Source organism: Wyeomyia smithii, chromosome 3 (assembly GCF_029784165.1).
Source record: "Wyeomyia smithii strain HCP4-BCI-WySm-NY-G18 chromosome 3, ASM2978416v1, whole genome shotgun sequence".
NCBI lineage: Eukaryota > Metazoa > Arthropoda > Insecta > Diptera > Culicidae > Wyeomyia > Wyeomyia smithii.
Genome location: NC_073696.1, coordinates 34,157,167 through 34,182,758, shown reverse-complemented (window position 1 = coordinate 34,182,758; position 25,592 = coordinate 34,157,167). Strand labels below are relative to the sequence as shown.

Sequence of the window (25,592 nt, the reverse complement as noted above, 5' to 3'; positions counted from 1 at the left end):
AAAAAAAAAAGCCGCTCATAATAGTTCTAGACAGCGACAACAGCAGTCGTCCTCCCTTAGCAGCAGCACTAGCAGTGTAGTGGATACCAGCGATGGCGGAAAGCTGTTACAGCTGTGGCGTAGCAATGGATAGCGCACTAGTTGCAACGGATTCCATCAACGATAGCAGCTGGGCCAGCAAATGCAGGGACAGTGGATACCAATGGCAGCGTATAGCGGCCACAACTGTGGCATGGCTATGAATAGCGAACTAGTTGCAGCGGATCTCAGCATCGATAGCGACTGGCACTTTAGTGAAATGCAGTCTCTGTGCAATAGTGGGCACGAGTAAATGCATTCAATGAAAAGTTGACTCTTTTTGACAACGCGTGAGCCGTCTAGTTTTGAGTGTTAGATCAGCTTTTCACTGTTTATTTTATCACAAAAAATACTTTATTCGCACTGTCAGCGATAACGCAAAGATGTGATCGGCATCTTATCCGCATCTTATCCGATACTAAATTGAACAACAAATTATCCGTTTCAGGATAAAATAAAAACCTGATGATTAAAGCATTGATGTTTTCTCTTGAGTTAATTTACATTTTTGAAATTGTAAAAGGTATAAACTTTACTTCATCTCCGTGTCTCAAAACGTATTGAATTATCTTTTCCTTCAGTCATGGGCACGACATCCGAAAAAATTTCATATAAAAATTTAAAAATTGTCAAGCCATGACAAACAACTTACTATATTATTGAAAATGCTCAATCCTTGTTGAAGCGCAAAATTCGATTGATCTGATTAGTCAACGTTTATTTACTAGAAAAAATGACTGACACGCAAGCAGCCGGGTTATCTTTCTTGTAAAAGTATTCTACTTCAACCTTGCGGTCGTGGCTTTGCACACAACCCTCCTGTTATTTAACTATTAATACTATATAAAAATTCAAAATAGGTTTAGATTTTCACTTAAAGTTAATAAAATACGTTTATTTGTGAGTTATTTTTGGTTCTCCATCCGAATACGTAAGTTCATTGAAATGTACGATTGCTATAACACAATTTCTTCTCCGACAAATCGAGTAGGTGGGTAAAATTGGGGGCTCGGTAAGTCTTAGTAAGGCTAGGTAAGGCTTAGTAAGTGTTGCTTTCACAGTTTAACCTCAAAAGAATAGCTTCATTTCATGTTCATATAAACTGTTACTGTTTACAAGACGTTCTCTTAGTTTTTTATTACTTTTGAATTAATATTTAGATTTTTTTAGATTTTTTTACCCGTCAATCTGTTTACAATGTTCACAAGTGGCGTAGGTATTAGTGTTTCTGCCTTTCTCTTAGATTTTATCTATGAGAAATTTCCGTACCGAGTCTTGCTTTAGAATTTATCAGATATGGATTATACAATTATTTTATCATTTTAACATAGTCATTTGTAAGGTTAGAAAGCTCACCTTCAAATACGTCGTTGAGATCTTAATCGTCGTAGTAGGCGAAAGACCGCTGGTTACACCCATCGCACACTGGTGATGTTCACTGGAACTGTTCGCCATTTTCCCGGTTTCCAAACGTCGGGAACACGGCGGCAGCGATATCAGATCCATACTATAGCTCCATTAACTATCACAGTATAAAATGGTTCACACCACTGCTGTACTCTGCTAAATTATTCACTATTGTTCCGCCGTTCGCACTTTTCTTTTCGACGATCGTTAATCACAATTATATGTAAACTAAAGGCAAAAATAATCCCCAATTTGCCCTTACAGCGTTCGAATATAATCACACAGTTTCATATATCACAGTTCTGCTTATAGTTTTCCCGATCTGCAATAAAGAGAAAACAGAAAAGCTAATGAGATATTATCTTGTGAATGAACTGATTTACACATTTTCGAGCTGCTAGCATAAAACCATATAACCATGCTCACACAAGCATTAAACAATAACTTAACACCTTCTGGAACATTAAGCATATTTTGCTCTATAACTAGCCAATTCGAAGCGGATTGATTCCAAGTTTTCCAACACTAATCCAGCGTTACACCCAACAGTACCTCTACCGCTAAACTAACCGTTACCAATGCTAGCAAGCATAGATTATTGTGATTTCAGTACTACCCGACATACTCGGCCATTCGAGGAAGAAATATAACACAGCGAAAGTGACTACAATTGCAAACGAGAGGAATCATCCCGGGTGGCGTCCAGAATCGCACCGCAAACTGGAACGGACCGGACACCTGAATTTAATTCAATATGCACGGCCCACACACACACACAAGGAACCACTTAGCGAATGATAAACATTTTCTTTGATTCTACACCTCCGGTAGAACAGGTGTTGGGTCTCAGGAATTATGAAATGGACTGCTTCTAATCGAATAACTGCTTAATTCAAAAACTAGAAACCCTAAAATTTCATTGCAATACATTATGTATCAATCACTAATATATTAACATGAATTAGATCTATGGATAGCGGATAGCGGTAACTAATTTCAATAAAGTTGTTAAATGAACAAACAATTTAATAGATCAAAACTTTAGATTAATGGACCCAAACATCAACATGACAGGTTTAATTATACACAGTAAATGGCTAATATACTGTCTCTAGTGTTATTGGTGCAACTACATCATTATTAACTGCATGGAGTCCTCGTGTGCGTTAAACGTGTGAACCATAAATAAATTATGTGAGAGTGTTACCACATTGCGAACAGAACAACAAAATTACACTGTACAGAAACTTAACTCAAAACTTTCCTTGTTTGTCTCTACTGTTGAATATGTTGAACAAAGCTGAATGCATTATTCATGCATCTGAATAGTTCTTTTTACAAAATACAAAAATTTAAAATCAAAAGTCTTAGGAATAAAACCGATAATGGAGAGTCGAAAACTATGTATTCTTTTTTGAAAGTCGGCAGTTTTTTTTTTTGTTCATCTATAATTTATTTGACACGGCACAAATACAATTTAATGTTTAACGGCGCCAATTATATCTGGTAGCTTACTTTCTAAAGTATCTTAATAACTAAAAGCAAATTTTTTATCCTCGCTGCCGACTACGAGCAGAAACTAAATCTAACTTAAAGCTAGAATATTTTGCATTAAAAGCACTGGTTTACTGTATGATGGTTTTCATTGCCATAGGTAAGCACATGTTCCGCTGCTGGGCCAAGATATTACGGACTGGCATATTGGGTTGTCTCCCTCGGGCCTTGAGAGTATCGTGTGGGTCTGATTGCTGTTTCCGGATCCGGGGTCTTAACGTGTTCTTGTCGTTAGGCTGGATGCAGGCGGAAGGGGGTAGGACTAAACTGGGGCGTGGATGGATTTCAGGAAAACGTATATAAGGGACATGTAGGATAGGTCACGGCTTGCCAAGACATCACGAACAGGAACAGCCGACTGCCTACCTTCGGCCTGCAGGGAAGCTATTAATTTAGACCTGGCGTCACGGTGTACAGGGCATGACCAAACAACGTGCTCTATGTCGTGATAACCTTCATCACAGGCACAGATACCACTTTCCCCGAGCCCAACACGACGGAGATGCGCGTCAAATCTATAGTGATTGGACATAAGCCGGGACATCATGCAAATGAAATCCCGACCTACATCCAACCTCTTGAACCACGGGTTCGTCGACACCTTGGGGATTATGGAATGTAACCACCTTCCCAGTTCCCCTCTGGTCCAAGCATTTTGCCAACTGATGATCGTATTCTGACGTACAAATGAGAAAAATTCATTAAAGGCAATTGGTCTTTCATAAATTCCACCGTTTGTTGCGCCCACCTTAGCCAAAGAGTCCGCTTTCTCATTGCCCGGTATCGAGCAGTGAGAAGGGACCCACGCTAAGGTAATCTGAGTAGATTTTTCGCATAAAGCACTCAGATGTTCCCGTATTTTCCTCAGGAAATACGGAGAGTGCTTAACATCTTTCATCGATCGGAGAGCCTCAATGGAACTGAGACTGTCCGTTAAGATGAAATAATGGTTCGTGGGCATTTTTTCGATAATCCCTAGGGTGTACTGAATTGCAGCCAATTCTGCGACGTAAACGGAAGCAGGATTATCAAGCTTATGGGAGACGGTTAAATTGTTATTGAAAATACCGAAGCCAGTGGACCCATCAAGAAGTGATCCGTCAGTGTAGAACATATTGTCGCAGTTGATGTTTCGATATTTATTGGAAAAAATTTTAGGGATCTGCTGCACGCGTAAATGATGCGGGATTCCACGAGTTTCTTCTATCATGGATGTATCGAAAAACACAGTAGAATCAGAAGTATTTGATAAGTCGACACGATTTGGAATATTCGAAGAAGGGTTAATATTATGGGACATGTGATTGAAATACAATGTCATAAAACGGGTTTGAGAATTAAGTTCGATTAACCTTTCAAAATTTTCAATCACAGGACAGTTCAAGACCTCACATTTGATAAGAATGCGAGAAGACAGGCTCCAGAAGCGGTTTTTCAATGGTAGTACTCCAGCTAAGACCTCCAAACTCATCGTATGGGTCGACTGCATGCAACCCAAGGCGATACGCAAACAACGATATTGTATTCGCTCCAGTTTGATCAAATGTGTGTTTGCTGCGGAGCGGAAGCAGAAACACCCGTACTCAATAACAGACAGTATCGTTGTTTGGTAAAGCCCTATTAGGTCTCCTGGGTGGGCTCCCCACCATTGCCCGGTTATTGTACGAAGAAAATTCACTCTTTGTTGACATTTTTTCATCAGATACCTCACGTGACAACCCCAGGTGCCTTTAGAGTCGAACCAGACACCAAGATATTTTTGTACCAAAACCTGAGAAATCGTTTTACCCATTAATTGTGTTTGAAGCTGAGCAGGTTCATGCTTCCTAGAAAAAACTACTATCTCAGTCTTCTCCGGAGAGAATTCGATACCTAGCTGTAAAGCCCAAGCAGACAAATTGTCCAAGGTATCTTGCAATGGTCCTTGCAAATCGGCAGCTTTGGCTCCTGTAACAGAAACCACGCTGTCGTCTGCAAGTTGTCTTATCGTGCATGAATTTGTCAGACATTCGTCGATGTCATTTACATAAAAGTTGTAAAGAAGGGGGCTTAAACATGAGCCCTGGGGAAAACCCATGTAGCTAATGCGAAAAGTTGCCAAATCGCCGTGCGTAAAATGCATGTGCTTTTCGGACAACAAATTGTGCAAAAAATTGTTTAAAATTGGAGAAAATCCTTGTCGGTGAAGTTTGCCCGAAAGAATGTCAATAGAAACGGAATCAAAAGCCCCCTTAATGTCCAAGAACGCAGACGCCATTTGTTCTTTGCGAGCATACGCCAGCTGAATATCTGTTGAAAGCAGCGCAAGACAATCATTAGTCCCTTTGGCACGGCGGAAGCCAAATTGAGTATCCGATAGTAGGCCATTTGACTCGACCCAATGGTCTAAACGACGGAGTATCATTTTTTCCATCAATTTCCGGATACAGGATAGCATTGCAATCGGCCTATAAGAGTTGTGATCAGAAGCTGGTTTCCCTGGTTTTTGGATGGCGATCACCTTCACTTGCCTCCAATCCTGCGGTACAATGTTTTGCTCAAGTAACTTATTGAACAAGTTCAACAAGCGCCTCTTGGCATTGCCGGGTAGATTCTTCAACAAGTTGAATTTGATTCTATCTAACCCAGGCGCGTTATTGTTACAGGACTGGAGGGCAATTGAAAATTCTGCCATCGTAAAAGGTGATTCTATCGCGTCGTGGCCCGGAGACACATCGCGAACAATGTTTTGCTCAGGAACAGAGTCCGGACATACTTTCCTGGCAAAATCAAATAACCACCGACTTGAAGACTCCTCGCTTTCGTTGACAGTTACGCGATTCCGCATTCTTCGGGCTGTGTTCCAAAGAGTGCTCATCGATGTCTCCCTCGACGTCTCGTTCACGAACCGACGCCAATATCCGCGTTTCTTTGCTATAGCCAGGCTTTTAAGCTTGGTATTAAGCTCCGAATACCGTATATAGTCGTCGGGTATACCTCCCTTCTGGAAGGCCAAAACGCGTCGGATCTTTGCGTGTAGACATCGGAGCACTCTTTGTCCCACCACGGAGTTGGAGGCCGCTCTTTGATCGTTACGCCGGGATATTTCTTTGTTTGGGCTTGCAACGCGGTGTCGAGGATTAAGCCCGCGAGGAGGTTGTATTCTTCAAGTGGTGGGTGATGTTGAATCGACTCGACCGCTTTTGAAATCATTTCCTCGTATAACTTCCAATCGACATTCCGTGTGAGGTCATACGGAATGTCAATTGGTCGCATGCGAGTTGAACCGTTAGTAATTGAAATAAGAACAGGCAGATGGTCGCTACCGTGAGGATCGAGGATTACCTTCCATGTGCAATCCAACCGTAGCGACGTCGAACATAAGGATAGATCCAAAGCGCTTGGGCGCGCTGGAGGTTTCGGGATACGTGTCATTTCACCGTTGTTCAAAATAGTCATGTCGAAGTCATCGCAAAGGTTATAGATTAAAGAGGAGCGGTTATCATTGTAGGGGGAACCCCAAGCCACACCATGAGAGTTGAAGTCTCTCAAATTCAAACGTGGCGAGGGAAGAAGTTCTATTAAATCAAAGAGCAATCGTTGCCCAACCTGTGCTCTGGGAGGAATATATATTGAGGCAATACAAAGCTCTTTACCTTGTATTGTCATTTGACATGCGACAACTTCGATGCCTGGAATCGAGGGGAGGTTAATACGATAGAAAGAATAGCACTTTTTAATCCCTAAAAGTACTCCTCCATATGGGGTGTCTCGATCAAGGCGAATAAAATTAAAATCATGGAAGTTGAGATCAATATTTGAAGTAAGCCAAGTTTCACAAAGGGAAAATGCATCGCATTTGTTTTTATTTATCAAAACTTTAAACGAATCAATTTTTGGTAAATACTTCTACAATTCCACTGTAAGACAGAGATAGAATCCTTCATATACGCAGTTGAATTAGGCATCGAAGGATACAATCGCTGCAAGAAGGGGCCATTGGGCAGTCAACTGCTTCAAAAATGTTCTAACTGTTGGGAGGAATGCTGTGAGAAAAATTTTAATTGGATCGGGTACATTGAAAGTTTCAAAAATCCAGTCCACAATGTCAGAAAATTTCACTAATCCAGAGTTTGTTTCATCAACTGGGAGTGCAAAAGAAACAACTGGGGTTTTAGATGTTCCTGGCAGTGCTGGGAGCTCCTTCTGGGACTTTAAATTTGCAAGCCCAGGAGGAGTTTGCTTCGGTTTTTCCGCAACACTGTTTGGTTTATTTGTAACTTTCATTTCACTTTGGGAAATCTTAGGACCTTTTCGGGGAAGTTCAGGAGAGGAAATATTTTTCCTCTTTCTAGACGCCCCAGGATTGGCATAAGTTGTTCCCGCTGGTGAATCGTCAGAATCGGTTTCATCAGAGGACAACAGATCAATGGGGTTCGATGTTATGGTAGCAGTGGTCACGGTCTTCTTCAGCATCTCAGCGTAAGATCGCTTTGAACGCTCCTTAAGTGACCGCTTGATTTTATCTCTGCGCTGCATGTACACCGGGCATGTGGGGAGCTCATGCTGATTTTCCCCGCAGTGAATACATTTTTCAGCATTTACACTGCAAGAATCGTCCGCATGAGTTTCTCCACACTTGCTACATCGTGCCTTATTGCAGCAGTAGGCGGCTGTGTGGCCTAGCTGCTTGCAATTGGTGCAATTCATAACACGGGATACATACAATCGCACAGGCAGACGAACCCGATCGATCGAGACGTGGCTAGGGAGAGCAGATCCGGCAAACGTGACACGAAACGAGTCTGACGGAGTGTACACTTTTGTGCCGTTGACAAGAGACACAGACCGCAATTGCTTGCAATCTATGATCTTTACTTTTACGTCGTGACACAAAGCATTTTTGAAGCAGCCAAAACCGCTTGCCAAGATACACTCGACCGACAGACTCGAATCGGTTATGACACCGTCGATCTCCACGTCTCGTGCGGGTATATAAACGCGATACTCGCGTGTGAAAAGCTCGGAGCGAGCAATAGCGTTGGCCTGTTCCAGGTCGCTGACCACGACACGGAGCTTGTTGGGTCTGACCTTGGAGATTTCGGTCACGGCCTTGTACCCCTCCGTCAGGTCTTTCGAAATCTGCAGGATGTTTAACGGTTTCGATTTCGGTCCTGCTTTTGGCCGAAAGAAAACAGTAAAGCTGCCCTGAGATCCGTCCGGGTAAAGCCTGGGGCGAGCGGGGACTGGAGAATTAACAGAGGAAGGGTTGGCAGGAGGGACAGGGTCGGAGGGGTTCGGGGATGGTGGCACGGGAGGCGAGGGATCTACATCCATCGCGCTAAATCTAGCGCACTAGCGCCGACAGAACACGTACCTCTTTACTTCTCCTTTCAGCAGGGTTGGTTGTCCGAACGGTCGAAGCTGCAGCCGTTACAGCCAGCAGCACCAATACAGCAGCTCCAAACAGCCACCAGCAGCGAGCCGGGTGTGTGATCACTCAGCACAGCGACACAACTCGCTGTCAACTGTTGGCTTCTACTTTTTCCTCCTTTGTGTTGAGATTCTCGTCCACTGCTGTAGCACAAACCACTTAGCAGCCAAATCGGCTTACGCACCAGCAAACAGCCACGATGCGAAACAGTTGCACAAAGGCGGGCGACCTTGAACCTTCACTCGACCAGGCAAACAATGCCAATACTTGCTCGCGCGTCTTTTGTTTTATATTCTATCGGAGCGATCACCAAACACATCCGATACTGATGCGTGTTCGGCACAGAATGGAAAGTCGGCAGTTGTTCTTTGTAAGGTTTACAGGTATCGATGATAGTTTATTAACAGTAGCATAGAATAGTATTGTGCCGTGTCAAATTATTGTTATGAACAAAAAAAGCAGCATAGACAAATTTCAGTGGAGTATAATGAAATGTTTTTTAGTTGATGTCAACTTTTGCAGTTATATGCAAATGTATTAGTTCAGCCGGTGGAGCTTACACATTTTACCTCTGATTTGAAGAAGCGAATCAAGACCAAAATTAAATGCAAAATGAACATCAATCTTAACTAAAGTGCACATTGCAATATGTATTAAAAAGTGTGCTCCAAATACATATCCGCAAGCTAAAACTACTTCCCTGCCCCGGATAAGTGTTTGCTAAGTGGTCCCTTCGAATTCCCTATTCATTGTGTTGGCTATCACTCTCCAGGACGGCACGCAATCTCTAAACCACGTGCTGTTCCAAACAGGTTGGCAGCCTGCGTGTCCATAAACACCAGCAAGCCAAAAGCATTAATTTTACTTGCTTCCAGAACACTGACCTCCCGGTGCCCCCCAAGCATCGGCTATCGGTTAACTTCATTGGATTATCGATTTTAGATAAAGAACAATGTCTCCAGTTTGACAAGTTAATGCGCCAATGTGTCTTCAATTACCCCGTCTGTCGCATGGCAGCAGCAGGAAGTACTGTTACTGGCAGTTGTCAAAATGAAATATACTCCTTCGAACAAAGCACCACGTTTCCTAAACGTCCCAACTTTAGGATGTTCCGGTTTGTCACGAATGCCGCCACCACTTGACTCTATCGATTTATTCGACTCGTCATGGTGGCCAAGGTGCGTGCCGGGCTGTTGGTGGATCAGTACGGTTAAGTTGAACTTCCATTTGGCGTTTCGGTAGAGCCCTTTATGGCCCTGCTTGTGGAGTTGTAAAATAAGGTGACTCAAGCCGACGACGGGTGACACATTTATGTAATAGGTTTTGCACCAGCCTTCCACATTATTTGTGCGTGACGATGGGGACGCATGATTGATTAGAGCATAATGTATACATTGGCAGATTACAGGGGTAACAGAGCGATATCGGTAGCTAATATTACAGAAAGCAGTCTGAAAATGGTTCCTTGACAACAGCTGAACGATACCAGAAAAAAATGGCTAGAGTCCATGATAATGATTACCTCTTAATTAATTGTAGTGACGCCACTGTAATTAATAAATATTCTTTTAACTATCGATGTCAACGTGACTACGAGTTTGCATATATTTTTTAAAGTAACAATAATGATATATACAGTGTGGAGAATATTTTAATGTTTATCAGGGTGACGTCATTCTGTGACTCATCTTAGAATAGCAGTGCAAGGTCACAATGCACATTCATCATCTAGTAAAAAAGCCGGCAAACCCTGAAGTCAGCTGTATTTTAATACAATATACATAGCAATCAAGAAGCACATTGCCGACTATGAAAGTTCAGTGCAACTTTTTTCACGAATAAATCACACATAGTTCGGGAGGGTAGCACGTAAATATCAAATTCCATTGCTGGTTGCACCGCTTTACCCTCAATCTCAATCACCTGCTGCTGTAGTTGCAACACATTGCCTTCCCTTCCTGGGATCGAATATAGGTCAACCCCGCTGGTCACTAATCTTTCTAGGGAGCGTAATTTTCGACACAAACATAGTTACACTTTTCATTCACAGCGGTTAGGTCTCGTATTCGCACCTTTACCGTCGCCGCTCGCCGGTCCGCTACCCACGGAGCATTCTGTTTCCATCTGCTACACTACATCGCGCTTGCAATCGCGCACTACATCAGAAACAAACATTAACCAACCGAGTGTTTGTACCCGCCTAAACGGAGCCGCTTACCGCAGCTGTTGCCTCGCTCCTTATTCCTGTCCCGACGTGTGACTTTCTTCCACCACTCACGAGGACTTCCTTCACCAGCAAAGGCTGCACCACGAATGAACTGGCTTGTTCCGCGTAAGTCCAAACATCCCCGATGGTAGCGCTATCGATTCCGACCGAGTGTCACCTAGAGAGCGGACCGTCGTCGACGTCGTCGTCGTAATCAAACCACACACGCCGTCCTGGCGCAAGGTCCTGTTGACTTGTGCTTCGCAAACTTTGCCTCCCAGTTAGTCACTAATGCTGCATATACTGTGTGCGTGTGTATCGCCCTTATACCGTACCTGTTCGAGACCAGCATGAGGCAGAGCGAAAAGGACCACACGTCAGCAAGAACTGGAGCGCAGAACGGCGATGACGATGAAATCGTTAATAAATAATTCAGCGATAGAAGTTTTTCTGCTTGAGTAAACTTTGGTTTTTGGCTCGGGTGAGGTTATCGGCGAAATTACTGGATATGTAATGATTCGCTTCGAAAACGTAACCAAGATATCGATGTGGAACAGAACGGCTAAACATGTTTGGTCATGAGGGAGTGAATTTTTTTTTTTTAGAAGCTTAAGTATTTATGATAAATATTAGTAAATAATGAGTATGTGTGTCCAATCACAAATGGTGACTTCTCAACACTGTTAGAAATTTGTAATTTTAATTGTTAGGATTTGTTTGCTTTCGCAATTAGGACTTATCATTCGTAGGGATTTAAACCTACTTGTCAGAAAAGGGGAAGTAAACTTACAACTAACTTAATTGCTAACTTATTGGCTATAAAGAGAGCTTATCGTAGCAATTGAGGATTGCAACGATTTTTGTCGAATTGTTAATAATTTTATTTGACATAGCTTCTAATGGTTCAACACCAGTAAGTCTATGTAATTCGAGTGTACTAAACCAAGGAGGACGCTTCAAAATCATTTTCAGAATTTTATTCTGAATCCTTTGTAGCGTTTTCTTCCTTGTTGAACAGCAACTTGACCAGATCGGTACAGCATAAAGCATTGCTGGTCTGAAAGTTTGTTTGTAAATCAAAAGTTTGTTCTTCAAACAAAGTTTAGAATTCCTGTTAATGACAGGATATAAACATCTCGTATATTTGATGCACTTGGCTTGTATACTCTCAATGTGCTCTTTGAAAATAAGTTTTTTATCATAAATTAGTCCCAAGTACTTAACCTTGTCGGACCAACTTAAAATAACCCCATTCATCTTGACAACGTGATTATTGTTTGGCTTGAGGAAAGAAGCCCTAGGCTTATGCGGAAAAATTATCATTTGAGTTTTAGAAGCATTGGGAGTGATTTTCCACTTTTGCAAGTAGGAAGAAAAAATATTTAAACTTTTCTGCAATCGACTGCATATGACACGAAGACTTTTTCCTTTTACGGAAATGCCTGTGTCATCGCAGAACAATGACTTTGTGCATCCTGGAGGCAAATCAGGAAGATCTGAAGTGAATATGTTGTACAGGACTGGACCCAAGACTGAACCTTGAGGTACACCTGCTCTGACAGGAAATCTATCAGATTTTGAATTCTGATAGACAACCTGCAGAGTTCGATCAGTAAGAAAAATTTTTAAAATTTTGATTAGGAAAATTGGAAAATTAAAAGTTTGCAATTTCGCAATCAAACCTTTATGCTAAACACTGTCGAATGCTTTTTCTATGTCTAAAAGAGCAGCTCCAATGGAATAACCTTCAGATTTGTTAGCTCGTATCATATAAGTAACTCTAAGCAATTGATGAGTTGTGGAATGCCCATGGCGAAATCCAAACTGTTCATTTGCAAAAATTGAATTTTCGTTGATGTGTGACATCATTCTGTTAAGAATAATTCTCTCAAACAGTTTACTTATTGAAGAAAGCAAACTGATTGGTCGATAACTTGAAACTTCAGCTGGGTTCTTATCCGGTCTTAAAATGGGAGTAATTTTTGCATTTTTCCATAATTTGGGAAAATCTGCAATTTTGAAGCAGCAATTGAAAATTTTCACTAAAAATTCCATTGTGCTCTCAGGGAGATGTTTGATTAGTATATTAAAGATTCCATCGTCACCAGGTGCTTTCATATTTTTGAAATTTTTAATAATTGATTTAATCTCATTCAAGTTAGTTTCAATTATTTCTGCAGGTAAAAAATTCTGGGAAGAAATTAAATCAAATTGACGTGTGACTTAATTTTCAATTGGACTCACAAAATTCAAATTTGAGTTATGAACACTCTCAAACTGCTGAGCAAGTCTTTGAGCCTTTTGTTCATTGGATACAAGGAAACGTTCACTATCTTTTAAAACTGGAATAGGCTTTGAAGGTTTCTTAAGAATCTTCGACAGCTTCCAAAATGGTTTTGAATATGGTTTCAATTTTTCAACTTTAGTCTCGAAATTTTGATTTCTCAGAAGAGTAAATCTATGTTTAATCTCTTTTTGTGAATCTTTATAAATAGTTTTAAAACAGGGTCACGAAAACGTTGATATTGACGTCTGCGGACATTTTTCAAACGAATTAGAAGTTGAAGATTTTCGTCAATTATTGATGAATCAAATTTCACTCGAGCCTTTGGAACAGAATAATTCCTGGCATCAACCATTGCACATTTTAATGCTTCCAAAGCGGAATCAATATTCACTTCGTTTTGCAAATCAAGCTCATTATTGAAATTTCTCTCAATATGAGTTTTGTATCTTTCCCAATTAGCCTTGTTATAATTAAAAACAGAGCTCATAGGGTTTAAAACTGATTCATGTGATAAAGAAAAAGTTATTGGAAGATGGTCAGAATCAAAGTCAGCATGTGTGATCAAATCACTACATACATGACTTTGATCTGTCAGCACCAAATCAATTGTTGAAGGGTTTCTTACAGAAGAAAAGCATGTAGGACTATTCGGAGACAAAATAGAATAGTATCCTGAAGAACAATCATTGAATAAAATTTTGCCATTGGAATTACTTTGAGAATTATTCCATGAACGATGTTTAGCGTTAAAATCGCCGTTTATGAAAAATTTCGAACGATTTCTGGTGAGTTTTTGTAAATCACCTTTAAAATAATTTTTGAGCTCGCGTGTGCATTGAAATGGTAAGTATGCTGCGGCAATAAATAAAATCCCAAGTTCAGTTTGAACTTCAATTCCCAAAGTTTCAATAACTTTCGTCTCAAGATGGGGAAGAGCACGATGTTTGATTCGGCGATGAATAACAATTGCAACTCCACCGCCGGAACCCTGAATCCTATCATATCTATGAACCACGTAATTGGGATCATATTTTAATTTTATGTTAGGTTTCAAAAATGTTTCAGTAATAATTGCAATATGCACATTATTTACTGTTAAAAAATTAAAAAGCTCATTCACATTGGCCTTCAATGAGCGAGCATTCCAATTTAATATTTTAATTGTTTTATTTAAAATCATTGCTAAATTTTAAATTAGAAACAATTTTAATAGTAAAATTTGTGCCTATTTGAATGGCTTCAAACATTGATTTTGCCTGCAACATGGCGTTCATAAGATCGAACATTGCCTGTTGCAAAAAAGAAAGTTTACCTGCCGTAATAGGCCCCAGGCAGTTGACATTAGAAAAAAATTTTCGGCAGCAATATTAGCTGGAGTAATAGGTGTACAATTATTTTCTAGCGTGTTTTGCTAACCCATATTAACGGTCATTTTCGAACTACCAACACTAGGCGGTATAATGTTAGAACTACCTGTAACCTGTGCATAAGTTAAACGGGTATGCAAAGGAGTAGGTAAACTATGCGTCACTGGTACGCTTGGAGAATTTTGTTTTGAAGTTGGTTTTAATTGAGAAATTGAATTTTGTTTACCTTGCCTTGCCTTAACAATTGCTCAACGGACTGGGCATTGATAAAAATTTGACATATGGTTGCCGTTACAACTCGCACAGCGAAAATTTTTACTCTCTTTCACAGGACATGTGTCCTTTTTGTGAGAAGAGTCTCCACAATTAAGACATTTTTGGTCCATGTTACAGAATTTGGAACCATGGCCATAACGTTGGCAAGTACGGCATTGGGTGATATGCTTTTCACCTCCGCCATACTTCCTATAAATTTCCCACTTTACACGCACATTATACAAAGCATGTGCTTTTTCAAAAAAATTTAAGTTGTTAACCTCATTGCGGTTAAAACGAATTAAATAATTAACAAGGGAAATTCCAGTTCTCTGACTGTTTTCGCCTCGTGATTTTTGTTTCATTAGAATTACTTGGGTAGGGGCTATGCCAAGTAATTCTGTTAAAGTAAGTTTGATCTCATCAACGGTTTGATCGTTGGTGAGACCTTTCAAGACAACCTTGAACGGCTTGGCGTTCTTTGTGTCATATGTAAAAAATTTGTACATCTTGTCAGTTAAATACTGAACAAGACGATCACGACCCTTTACTGAGTCGGCTAATAAGCGGCATTCACCTCTACGGCCAATTTGATAGGTAACTTTAACGTCAGAAACAAACGTTGAAAGTTCCTTTTTGAATATATTAAATTCAGAAGAAATAGTTACCACAATAGGTGGAACTTTCTCCTTTTTTAAAGATTTTATATTTTGTATAGTTTCATTATTGGTAACTTCCATTTCGCCAGCTTCTTGCTCAGGCAAAATATCAAAAGGATTGTCACTACAGACACTCGAAGTGTCAGAAAGAGATGCCTCTGCCTTCCTTCCCACAGCGATGCGTGGTTTCTTTTTTCGTCCAGCCATTTCAGGTGATACGAAAAAATTTAAAACAAATGTTAAATTCAAAAGTAGGTAGTCTTGAGAAAGACTGATGGGAAATTACTTTCAGGTAGTCTTTAAAAGACACACTGACAAAACACAAACTTTGAAGCTATAGGCAGTCAAAGACCAGTCCACAAGCAACCGAGAAAACGTCTGATCTGTAGGACAGTTCAAGACGCACTGGGGAGTGAAATAAAAACGATTCGATAACGTCGTGTTATTTATTGGGAAATCCAGTTTTATAACTAAAACAAACAATATTCGCAGTGGCATATTTTATTGAAAATGTGAAATTCAACACCGCTTTTCAACATGATTCTGACCACCTCTTGAATGTAAAAAGAATTCAAACAATATATATTTATTTTAAATGGATAACCTGAATGACCGAGTAGTTCAAAGGTGCCTAATTGAAAAATAAATAAATGAATAAATAAATAACCTAAAACAAATAATCATTAAAAATTATTTTTCATTCTGTTTCAGTTTGATCTTCTTCGTTATCATCCTCCTTAAAATCACCTTTATTTACATCTTCTGCAAAACCTTTCCAATTTCATCTGCAGCCTTCAAATGTTGTTCCATTGATTTTTTCACTACTTAAGGTGGAATTCTCGAGAATGACTCACAGTGAATCACTCAATCCGTTTCTAGAGGAACACTAGAGGCGTTTAAGGTTTATATTCGTCCGTTTTGATCAGTTAGTATAAATACGAAATTTGGCCGATAATTTGACCCAGACTTAGTTTCCCAAAATGTTACCACTCCTCTAGCTAGCAGTAATACCTTGTTGAGTTCGAAGCCGAAGATTCCGATGAGTTGAAATTCTTCTCTATGAATACTGTTTTCTTAAGGACGATTGAACTGCTCATCTTGTTTGTGGTTCCTTGCAGCTCAAATAACGGAAGCTAGTTTTCTTAGCGGGTCCGACGTGTTGCGTACTGCTCTTTCTAGAAATGCTTCAGCTGGAGCTGGAGTATTTCTTTTTAATTGAGAAATTTGAAAAGAAATTTAAAAAAAAATTAAGATAGTACTATCCATTGCACACCGGGAAAAAATGAATCCAAATTCCCACTAATTAGAAGCCGCTAGGCTGGCAACCTGAAATATAGCATTTCTTATGTAAAGTTGGTCGATAAATCGATTGGTGATATATTCATTGTGTACAGGGCACTGAAAAAGGTTTATATTACGCAAAAATATGGTGGAAAGGGGCAAATAGACCATTTCCCGTGCCCTACCCAAAATGAAACCATCACCAATCGATTTTATGACCAATTATACATAACAAATGCTTTATTTCAGGTGGCCAGCCCAGCGGCTTCTAATTAGTAGGAATTTCGGTTCATCTTTTCCCAGTGTGCATTGATAGGGCCACGACTTGCGTTGGAGACTTCGCTGCTTCAACCCGCATTATCGTCGACATCAGGCCAGTAAATGTAACTGCGCGCCAGGGATTTCATCCGGTATATTCCAGGGTGTCCAAGAGGCAGCTAACGAACGATTCACTCAAAATTATAGATGGCTCGACGATCCGATCACCGAACATCACGCATTCGTTAACAACTTGAAGTCCACCTAGAATGGTAAAGAATTTCTTGACATCAGGGTCTGGCAATTCGAATAACTACTAGCAATCTTTGGTCCACACCAGTGAACGCGCTTCTTGATCAGATTGTTCAGGAAACTTGACGCTTGACGAATCGACCATATTGGTTGAAGGCACCCAAACAGGAACGGAGCAGCTTGACGTCCTTCGGAGGCTGCAATTTGATGATAGATTCAGTTTTTTAAAACATCAGATCGAATGGCACTATTCGAGGCGTTTGAGAAAATTTTAATTAGGCATACGTTCGAAGATAGCGTGGAGGCGTCGAACGTGCTGCTACCAGCCATGAAAATATAGTCTAAGGTACGACTTGACTCCAAAAATGCCGGTCACCATGCTGCCGATGATACGTTGAAATGAAACTGATGCTCTAGTGACTCCAAGGGGAAGTCGGTTGTATTAGAATAGTCCACTATGTGTGTTTCGGGTGAGCAACTTGCGGGATTCTCCCTAGTCGTTTCCAATCATAGAGATGCATGAAATACATACTCCAGCCAGTTTTGCATGGTCCGGATTTAAAAGAGGATGGCGGAAATTCGAAATCAATTTGGCTCTGATGTCATATCGATTTAAGTCCACAGAAGAAACGGAAGGCTTTGAATTATCCTGATGTGAGCTTGTAGCAGGGCCGGCGTTTCATGTGGGTAGTCTGGGTAGTAGTACCCACTCGAAAAATATCCATGTGGGTACTTACCCACACGGAACTATCGAACAAAACCCAAAAATAAGTAATGTTGCGAGCGACAGATTTTTCCATGGATATTGTTGAGCGAGAGGTTATAAATCTACAGATTTATGTACAGTTGTAAAGTTTCTCAGGGAAAAGGATTATTTTTTCAGTTATTTCATTTACGATAGAGAATTTTATTTACGATAGAGTTCTAAAGATTCATTAAAATCAATTATCTGTCTTGTTTTTTTTATATCACCATCCGAAAAAAGTCCATGTTTTAATGCAAACATTACTACTAAACGAAATTTGAAAATCTAATTTCTCTGCACCTCCATTCCATTGGCACCCCATTGTTGATGCACTATCGATTTCTCTTAAAATTATGGGAATTTATTTTCTAAAGTCGAGAAGAACCTTTTTAGTATTGTAGGGGAATTGGGGCAAAATTGACATGTTGCTGACATTTTTCGTGGATTAGACACCTACCAATCGATTCCTGAGACTTTTTTACTCAATGTAAGACATAATTTGACTACCACTATCAGATATTACCGCATTACCATTAATGCTCAGACATACTCGATATTATTTCACTTTATGAAATATACTAAAACCATGCCAAAACCGTTTTCGTAGAATCACCGTTTGAGCTCAGTTTTTGTTCGATTTGAGATCAGTTTTTTTAAAAATGGATAAGAAAATGCCGGTATGTGGACAAACTCTTAGAATTTTGATATTTGACTTTGAAAGAAAATGGCGTCGAAAAAACATCGAAAATTTCCGATTTCTCAAAAATTCAAAATGGCGCCACTGTTGCCCCTTATGGTGAAATATGTTCAAACTCGGGAAAAATTGTTTTTGCGTCGAAATATATATAAAAAAAAACATACATAGAAGTCAAGGCAATTGTTGCTCTGTGTAAACACTATGTTCTTTTCTATGTCTTGCGATTTTTCAAAACAAAGCCATTGTAGTATTTAAACTTGGATTATGGAGAATTATTATCAAGTGCAACCGTACTTCGCCTCCTCGTGGTACACTTTGGGTAACGCTAAATGAACTACGAAACCAAGCGTCTCTTCTCCATGTTAGGGGCGGCTCACACGGCGTCTGACTCGGAGCGAGCGGCTGAATAAGAAATGCGGATCCCGCACGCCACACCTAAGATGGCAGCCCTATCGCGGGATAAGGACCATAGTTTAATACCCTACTGTACCCGATAATAAAACAAAATGATGAAAGATTTCGAACTGGATTTTGGGTTCCTGCTAAGCCCGCAGACTCATGCAGCCTTGATGAGATGGGAACCGATGAACGAAAGAATAATCGTTGCCAGATTTAGAACACGGGTTAGAAGCCTTACGATAATCCAGTGTTATGCGCCAACTGATGCTGCCGACTTGCAGGAGAATGGGAGTTTTTACAGTCAGTTGAATAGTGTGGTAGAGAGAGACTCAAAGAGGGATGCTTTAGGAGAAATGAGCGGAAACGGAGAACTGTTTGTGGAATTTTATGGCAACAACAACGCTCTTCCCTCATCGACCAGCATATAAGGTAATTGGGTTTCCCGCGATGGCCGAGCAGAAAACCAAATTAACCACATCTGCATCTGTCCAGCGGAGAGAAGAGAAAGTTGGATGTCGGTACGACGTTCGCCGGCTGGAGAATGCCGAAGTGAGAAAGGCCTTCATCAAAAAACTTGAAGCCCGAGCCTCGGAGCTGCCAATCGGCAGAACGGTCGAAGGACAATGGTCGAACATCAAGAATGCCCTTCTCACGACAAGTGACGATACGATTGGCAAATCGCGTAGCGGACGAAGGAAATGGATATCGGATGAAACCTGGAAGATGATCGACGAGCGGGAAGAGCCAAAGCCATCATTGTGTGGGCACGAAGCAGTGCAGCCAAAACAGCTGCCCGCCAACAATACGCTGGTCTGGAAAAGGCTGTCAAACTCTCTTGTAGACGGGACAAGAGAGCCTGGGCCAATTCTCTCGCCTAAGAGGGAGAAAGGGCCGCCGCCAATGGAGATCTCCGCTTGTTGAATGACATTTCTCGCCGCCTTAGTGGTGTTAGGACGAATGTCAGAATGCCGCTGAAAGACAGGGTAACTGACCTACTAACTGACAGTCCGACCAGCTTAAGCGCTGGACAGATTACTTTGAGCAACTCTTCCGAGTCTCAAACGTGGCTGATCAAAAGAACCCGCAGCGTTTAGCTCTTGTAGTTCGACGTATTAACTGCTGAAATTGAAGCGACAATCAAATGAAATCCATAGAAGCGCCAGGAATTGACTGCATTTCAGCCGAGATGCTCTAAGCCACCGGTTCTCAACCTTTTTTTGTTCGCGTACCCCTTGGCGACATTTTTCATATCGATTGTACCCCCTACTTTGGCATGTTCTCGCATAGTGGGAGAAAGTAGTGGTAGACCTAGGAAGGGAGAAACAGATACGAAGCTGCTCACACAGCTTTGTCAAAATGAACCAGAATGAGCTGTCGTTGACTGTCAATTTGAACCAAGGAAAAAAGAGCATTTTTTTGCGATGAGTATTGTTATAGCTGATACCTTTTAGTTGCTCGAAAAAATATTTATCTCAAACAGTATTTGTATTCATTGTCGTTTTACAAAATATTTTGTTTTTTTTTTTCACGTAAAATAATAAATTTCATAAGCTTTAAGTAATAATCATGCTAGCGTACTTCGATTATTAAACTTGCGCTTCTCGTAATTTAAGGCTTTGGTTACAATTTCGAACACACTTCATCACGGTCGAACTCAAAACTCTGAAAAAAACTTTTATACAACGGCAAATTGAAAAAACACAGATTCGAAAAATTAGTCTGTATAATGTGCAGATTCAGTATTCCTGATGTTACTAAAAACTTGGGTCATGCATGCGTTACAACAAGAAGATAGTTACACGCTATCAGAAAACGACGCATGTGCGTGTTCTCTGTTTTGAGTGTAGTATTCGTTTTTTTCTCCCATTGGTAGACCATGTTGTGGTAGTCTTGTTTAGGTTTTAAATTGAACTATGAAATTGCTTTGTCCACCATTACTGATTTTTCTTTCGCGTACACCCTGAAGGCTTTCGAGGACCCCAGGTATAGAACCGCTGCTCTAAGCTAACCCAACCCTGTCAGCACAGATGATGCATCAGCTCTTCGGCAGAACATGGGAAACCGCGTCTTTTCCGGTGGCTTGGATGCAAGGCATTTTAGTAAAAGTCCCTAAGAGAGGGGATCTAACGGAATGTGGAAACTGGCGCGGCATCATGCTTCATGAAGGCGTTCTGTCCGACGGTATCAGGGTTACTGCCGGTGTGCGACAGAGCTGCCTACTGTCACCGTTACTATTTCTTATCGTCATGGACGAGATTCTCGTTGAAGCAACTGATAGCAGACCACATAGAGGACTGCCCTGGAATCCTCTTACGATGGAGCATCTAAATGACCTCAACCTGGCCAACGACATAGCCTAACAAACAATTGGGCTGAATAAAATAGCTTATAATTTTAAAATAGCTGAATAAAGTCTGTATACAGGTGGAATGGATTGCCACAACGCTCAGGTTGATTTATCAGCTAAACAAGCAATAAATTCAGGTTTGAAAAAAACTTGTAAAATACTCCACGCCATTGTTGGCTGGTTGAGCGCTATTTCAATTATTAATATAAATAGCTATAAGACAACATCAATTGAACACTGGACAAACTGGTTGAATAAACACTTCTTGATACTTACTGTCTTCTGTCTTAAAATCTATCATTTTTTTATTGGTTTTTTAAAAGTTTGTGAGATATTTCAAAAAGCGAAACGTATATGTACCCCCTCAAATTCGGGCCTGCTACCAACCCAAGAACCATTTTTGAGCTGAATAAGCGCTTCTATAACTAATCTTATTCAGCTGCTGGCTGAACATAGGTCGAATAAAGTATTTCTAAGTGTTTAATCCGTTTTTAATCAGTCGGTTTTGGAGTACTAAATCAGCAACTTGTTACATTTGGTTTCCTAAATAGCCGAACAAGGGATTAATAAAAAATTTACTTAACTTAGTCACTGATTTGTAGCTGAACAAGCGCTTCAGCATTTCTACCAAATCGATGAGTATAAACGATAACATTTCCTCCAACTTCATAGTAGCGGGAGAACAGGTTAAGAAAATCGAAAACTTCCAGCCAACACTACGCCAGATGGCGGGACCAAGAAAGATGTTGCAATGCGCATACGGAAGGCTCGGGTGTCTTTGCAACAATGCAACATTTGGCGCTCAAACCAGATTACCCTGCATACGAAAATCCGTATCTTCAACTCTAACGTGCAATCCGTACTGCTGTACGCCTGTGAAACGTGGTGCGTCTCGGCGGATGTAAGGCAAAAACTGCTGATTTTCGTCAATCGTTGCCTGCGTTATATTATTCGTGCCTGGTGGCCTCACAACTGGATATCTAATTCGGAACTCCACCGTCGATGTCGCCAACGGCCGATAACAACAGGGATGCTGTTCCAGAATGAAATCTGCATCATTGTTATCTTAACTGTTTTTGCACGTTCGTTTATGTCAGAAATTCGTGAGTTGTTTCTATCATAGCCAGCATTAAAAAAATGGTTTGGAGTCGTAAAAATAAGATACAAGGGCTTTTTTTGTGTGGACCCCACTGCGACCAGTAGTTGTTTGATCTATTGTGGCATTGTCCGGACGTTTTTGCTGTTTCACATTTCTGTTTTTTTAACCATTTTGCAGTGCTACTTATGGAGAAGTAACCTGCTCCGTGTTATAGTGCTTTTTGTCTTCTCCTTCAGACTTAGTAACCTACTACCTTCCTTATCGACCTTATCATATCCTTCTGCAGGCTATCACTCTAAAAGCATGTAACGTGCTATAGTCTATGATATTATCGAAGCTTTAGATCAGTGGTTATTAAGTCTGGAGGGAAGTCATAGTACTTTTTGTCTTCTCATTCAGATTTAGTAACCTACTTTCTTCCTTATCGATTCTATCATATCCTCCTGCAAGCTATCACTCTAACAGCGTAGACGTGCTATAGTCTATGATATTATCGAAGCTTTAGACGAGAGGTTATTAAATCTGGAGAGAAGATTTTGTGTGGAAGAGCCTGAGAACAAACCCATACTTAAAGTCCTTTTTGCGAACGAATGGTTTGGTTCTACTAAGATTCGAACCTATCACCATTCGCTTGTCAAAGCGGACTCTGTAACCTTGAGGCTACGAAGCTCGACCTTGCGGCTACAGGGGCTTATTACGGGAGTCACTTCACGGTGAAATGACAACCGTAATAGGCACAGTGAAAGTGATTCCCATTTGATTTGCACGCGTCTTTTTTCACCGTGGGATTTTTTCACTTCGTTCTCACCGTGAGGTGACATCCGTAATCAGCCCGACATACTCCAGAGATAACATTCACAATATTTGTGCAAACCACGTCGAGGTTTGATTCAATGATCGTATTTGGTTCTCCCTCTAGAAAATTATCTTTTGAATTTGATGTTAAACGATTTATGGTTTATTGGCATAATAATTTTATATGTAGTAATAGTTAGTATAACGAAGGTTTCTGCACTGCTAGGTGGATCAATTCAGGTTTTTCACATAGTATATTGTGAACTAACAAGAGTGACTTTTTCGGTCGCTATATTGCTCTGGGATTAACAAATCATTACTATTTTAATAATACATTAGCTGACCCTCATCAATTAGTGCTAACAATTCCTCTAACATGTGCAACATATCAATGGAGCAGAACTCTTCGACCTTATCCGTCTCATTAATCTGGGCGATAGAAACCACAAGTGATTCCTATTGCAAATTTTAGGCGCGTGGTCAGTTTGTAATGAATAATTAATAAGGCCCAGATGGTCGAGAGTTTATTGATATGAAAGGGTCTCCTACGTAAGGCAGAAAATCAAAAGGCAGAATCACGAAAGGCAGAATCACGAAAAGCAGAATTACGAAAGGCAGAATAACGAATGGCAGAATCAAAAGAAGCACGAATGGCAGTATCAAAAAATGGTCTATTTTCTTATTAACAACACACACTCGCGGCCTTTGGCCGACTCTATTGTCCAAGTGTATGCTGTTCGGATGCTGTATGCTGTATTGTCCAAGTGACCGCTCGTTCGGACTTAACTAAGGGAAAGAAAACCTGTTTGAATAATCCTAGAAAACCAGTAGATCAGTTGTTTGTATGCGAGAGGCCGCCGCTTCCGACGGCGGGTCGGCGGCCGGCTCGGACCGTGGAAACCACAGCGGCTTTGTGCCGCCTCGGTTCCTTGCCCTCGATTATGCGTCTTCGCCGCATGAATTGTTTTATGTTAATTATAATCAACAAGCCGTTGAGACTAGTGTAAGTTATACCTACCATCGAAAAATTTCTCTAAGCGATGCCGTGATACTTTTTAGGACCTGAGCCAAACCAGTTTGCGCGTTTCGGATCTAATAATTAGGCTTGATTTGCACCTCACATCAAAACTGGTCATTGCTTGTGACCAGTTATAATGTCTGGTTACCAAATAAAATTAAATAATTAAGGTAGAGTAGCAGCTTTGATACCGTGACCAGGATTCGCACCAATTTGTCATCACGCACTTGGCTATCGTGAGTCAGATTTTGCTACCTGGGATTCTTCCTTTCGTGCCCTTCGAAATTCTGCCTTTTAAAATATTCTGCCTTGTGTGTACGGTCATAGAGTTCTGCCTTTCATGAATCTACCTTTCGTGCTTCTGCCTTTCGTGATTCTGCCTTCTGTGGCGAACCCATATGAAAGCTACTTCAGCGTTGACATTGTCGATACCAGCTGATCTCCTTTAAAGAAAAACAAATGTTTTTCAACTTCGCAAAAGTAATAGAATGGAAACCGTTAAAGTTATAGCTATTGTTGTTCGGCTCGATATTTTCTCGTGAGGTTCATTGACCAGTTACCAAAATTTATCGGGGCGTTTAAGCATAATAAATCTTCATCTAAGCTTACAATACGACTATATGAATTGTTATACGTTCTCTCCCTTATTGGATGCTTGCTGGCGGTTTGATTCGCGATGGATAAAATGCTATGAACTACAATTCGAGAATACTTATCACGCTCAGGAAAAAAATATTCAGATATTGGAGTATTATTTGTGTGACATAAAAATTGAAAGCTAAACATGGAATTCAATTCTAATATCTGCCCTGAAAGAGAGCTTTTTTTAATGTAAGACGTTCCCCAACGACTCTTTAAGCTCCTTTATGAAACTGAAACGATCGCTATCGATAAGTATTAAATCAATATCGGTTGATTTCAGTTGTTATCGTTTCAAAAAAGACTTTAAAGAGACGTTGGCCGGGATTGTTTTTCAATTTTCAATTTCAAATAATGAAACGCCACTTCAGATACAGTAAGGTCTTTTTATACGCTGGTTTCTTTCCTCTATAACTCAAAAACTGTACAAGATATCCTCCTCATTTCAACCACGTCTTCAGTTTTAGACTGAAAGTAGGTAGTAATACACCGTTTTAAAAAAAAATACAATTGTTGGTGTAATACTGAAAATTTAAATCATTGCATTTTGGTCTCTATATTGACCACAATCATATTCAAACGAGATTCAAACATTTAAGGACGGTTTTCTTCGTTATATTTTCAACTCAAAAAAGTCTTTTTTTACTTTCATACTAGTTTTTATACTAGTCACGAGCTGTCATATCCAAATAAAATATTTCAAGCGCATCGTTCACGGTCACGCAATGACATTTACTGAAAATATAAAACCTCTAGACGTTCCAAATGGTAAGATTATTTGAATATATTAACAAATATCATCGAATATTAATAAAAAAAAAACATTTGTGTAAACT

The 25,592-nt window shown here is 40.3% G+C and overlaps 1 protein-coding gene across 9 annotated transcripts in view; it reads right to left on the bottom strand.

The window, feature by feature from the left end:
* Positions 1 to 25,592, bottom strand: part of LOC129731370 (plasmanylethanolamine desaturase) — a 42,732-nt gene that overhangs the window by 15,236 nt on the left and 1,904 nt on the right. Inside the window, exons 1-2 of one of the 9 annotated variants that reach the window (XM_055691288.1) lie at positions 10,360 to 10,803; positions 1,435 to 1,807 (exon numbers count right to left, since the gene is read on the bottom strand). In XM_055691288.1, the coding sequence (XP_055547263.1) occupies positions 1,435 to 1,584 (150 nt within the window). In that variant the 5' untranslated portion in view covers positions 1,585 to 1,807; positions 10,360 to 10,803. Of the gene's footprint in view, positions 1 to 1,434; positions 1,808 to 1,911; positions 1,935 to 8,395; positions 8,524 to 9,974; positions 10,090 to 10,359; positions 10,804 to 25,592 lie in introns of those variants that run through there. The other 8 variants (XM_055691289.1, XM_055691290.1, XM_055691293.1 and 5 more) reach the window with 8 other exon arrangements.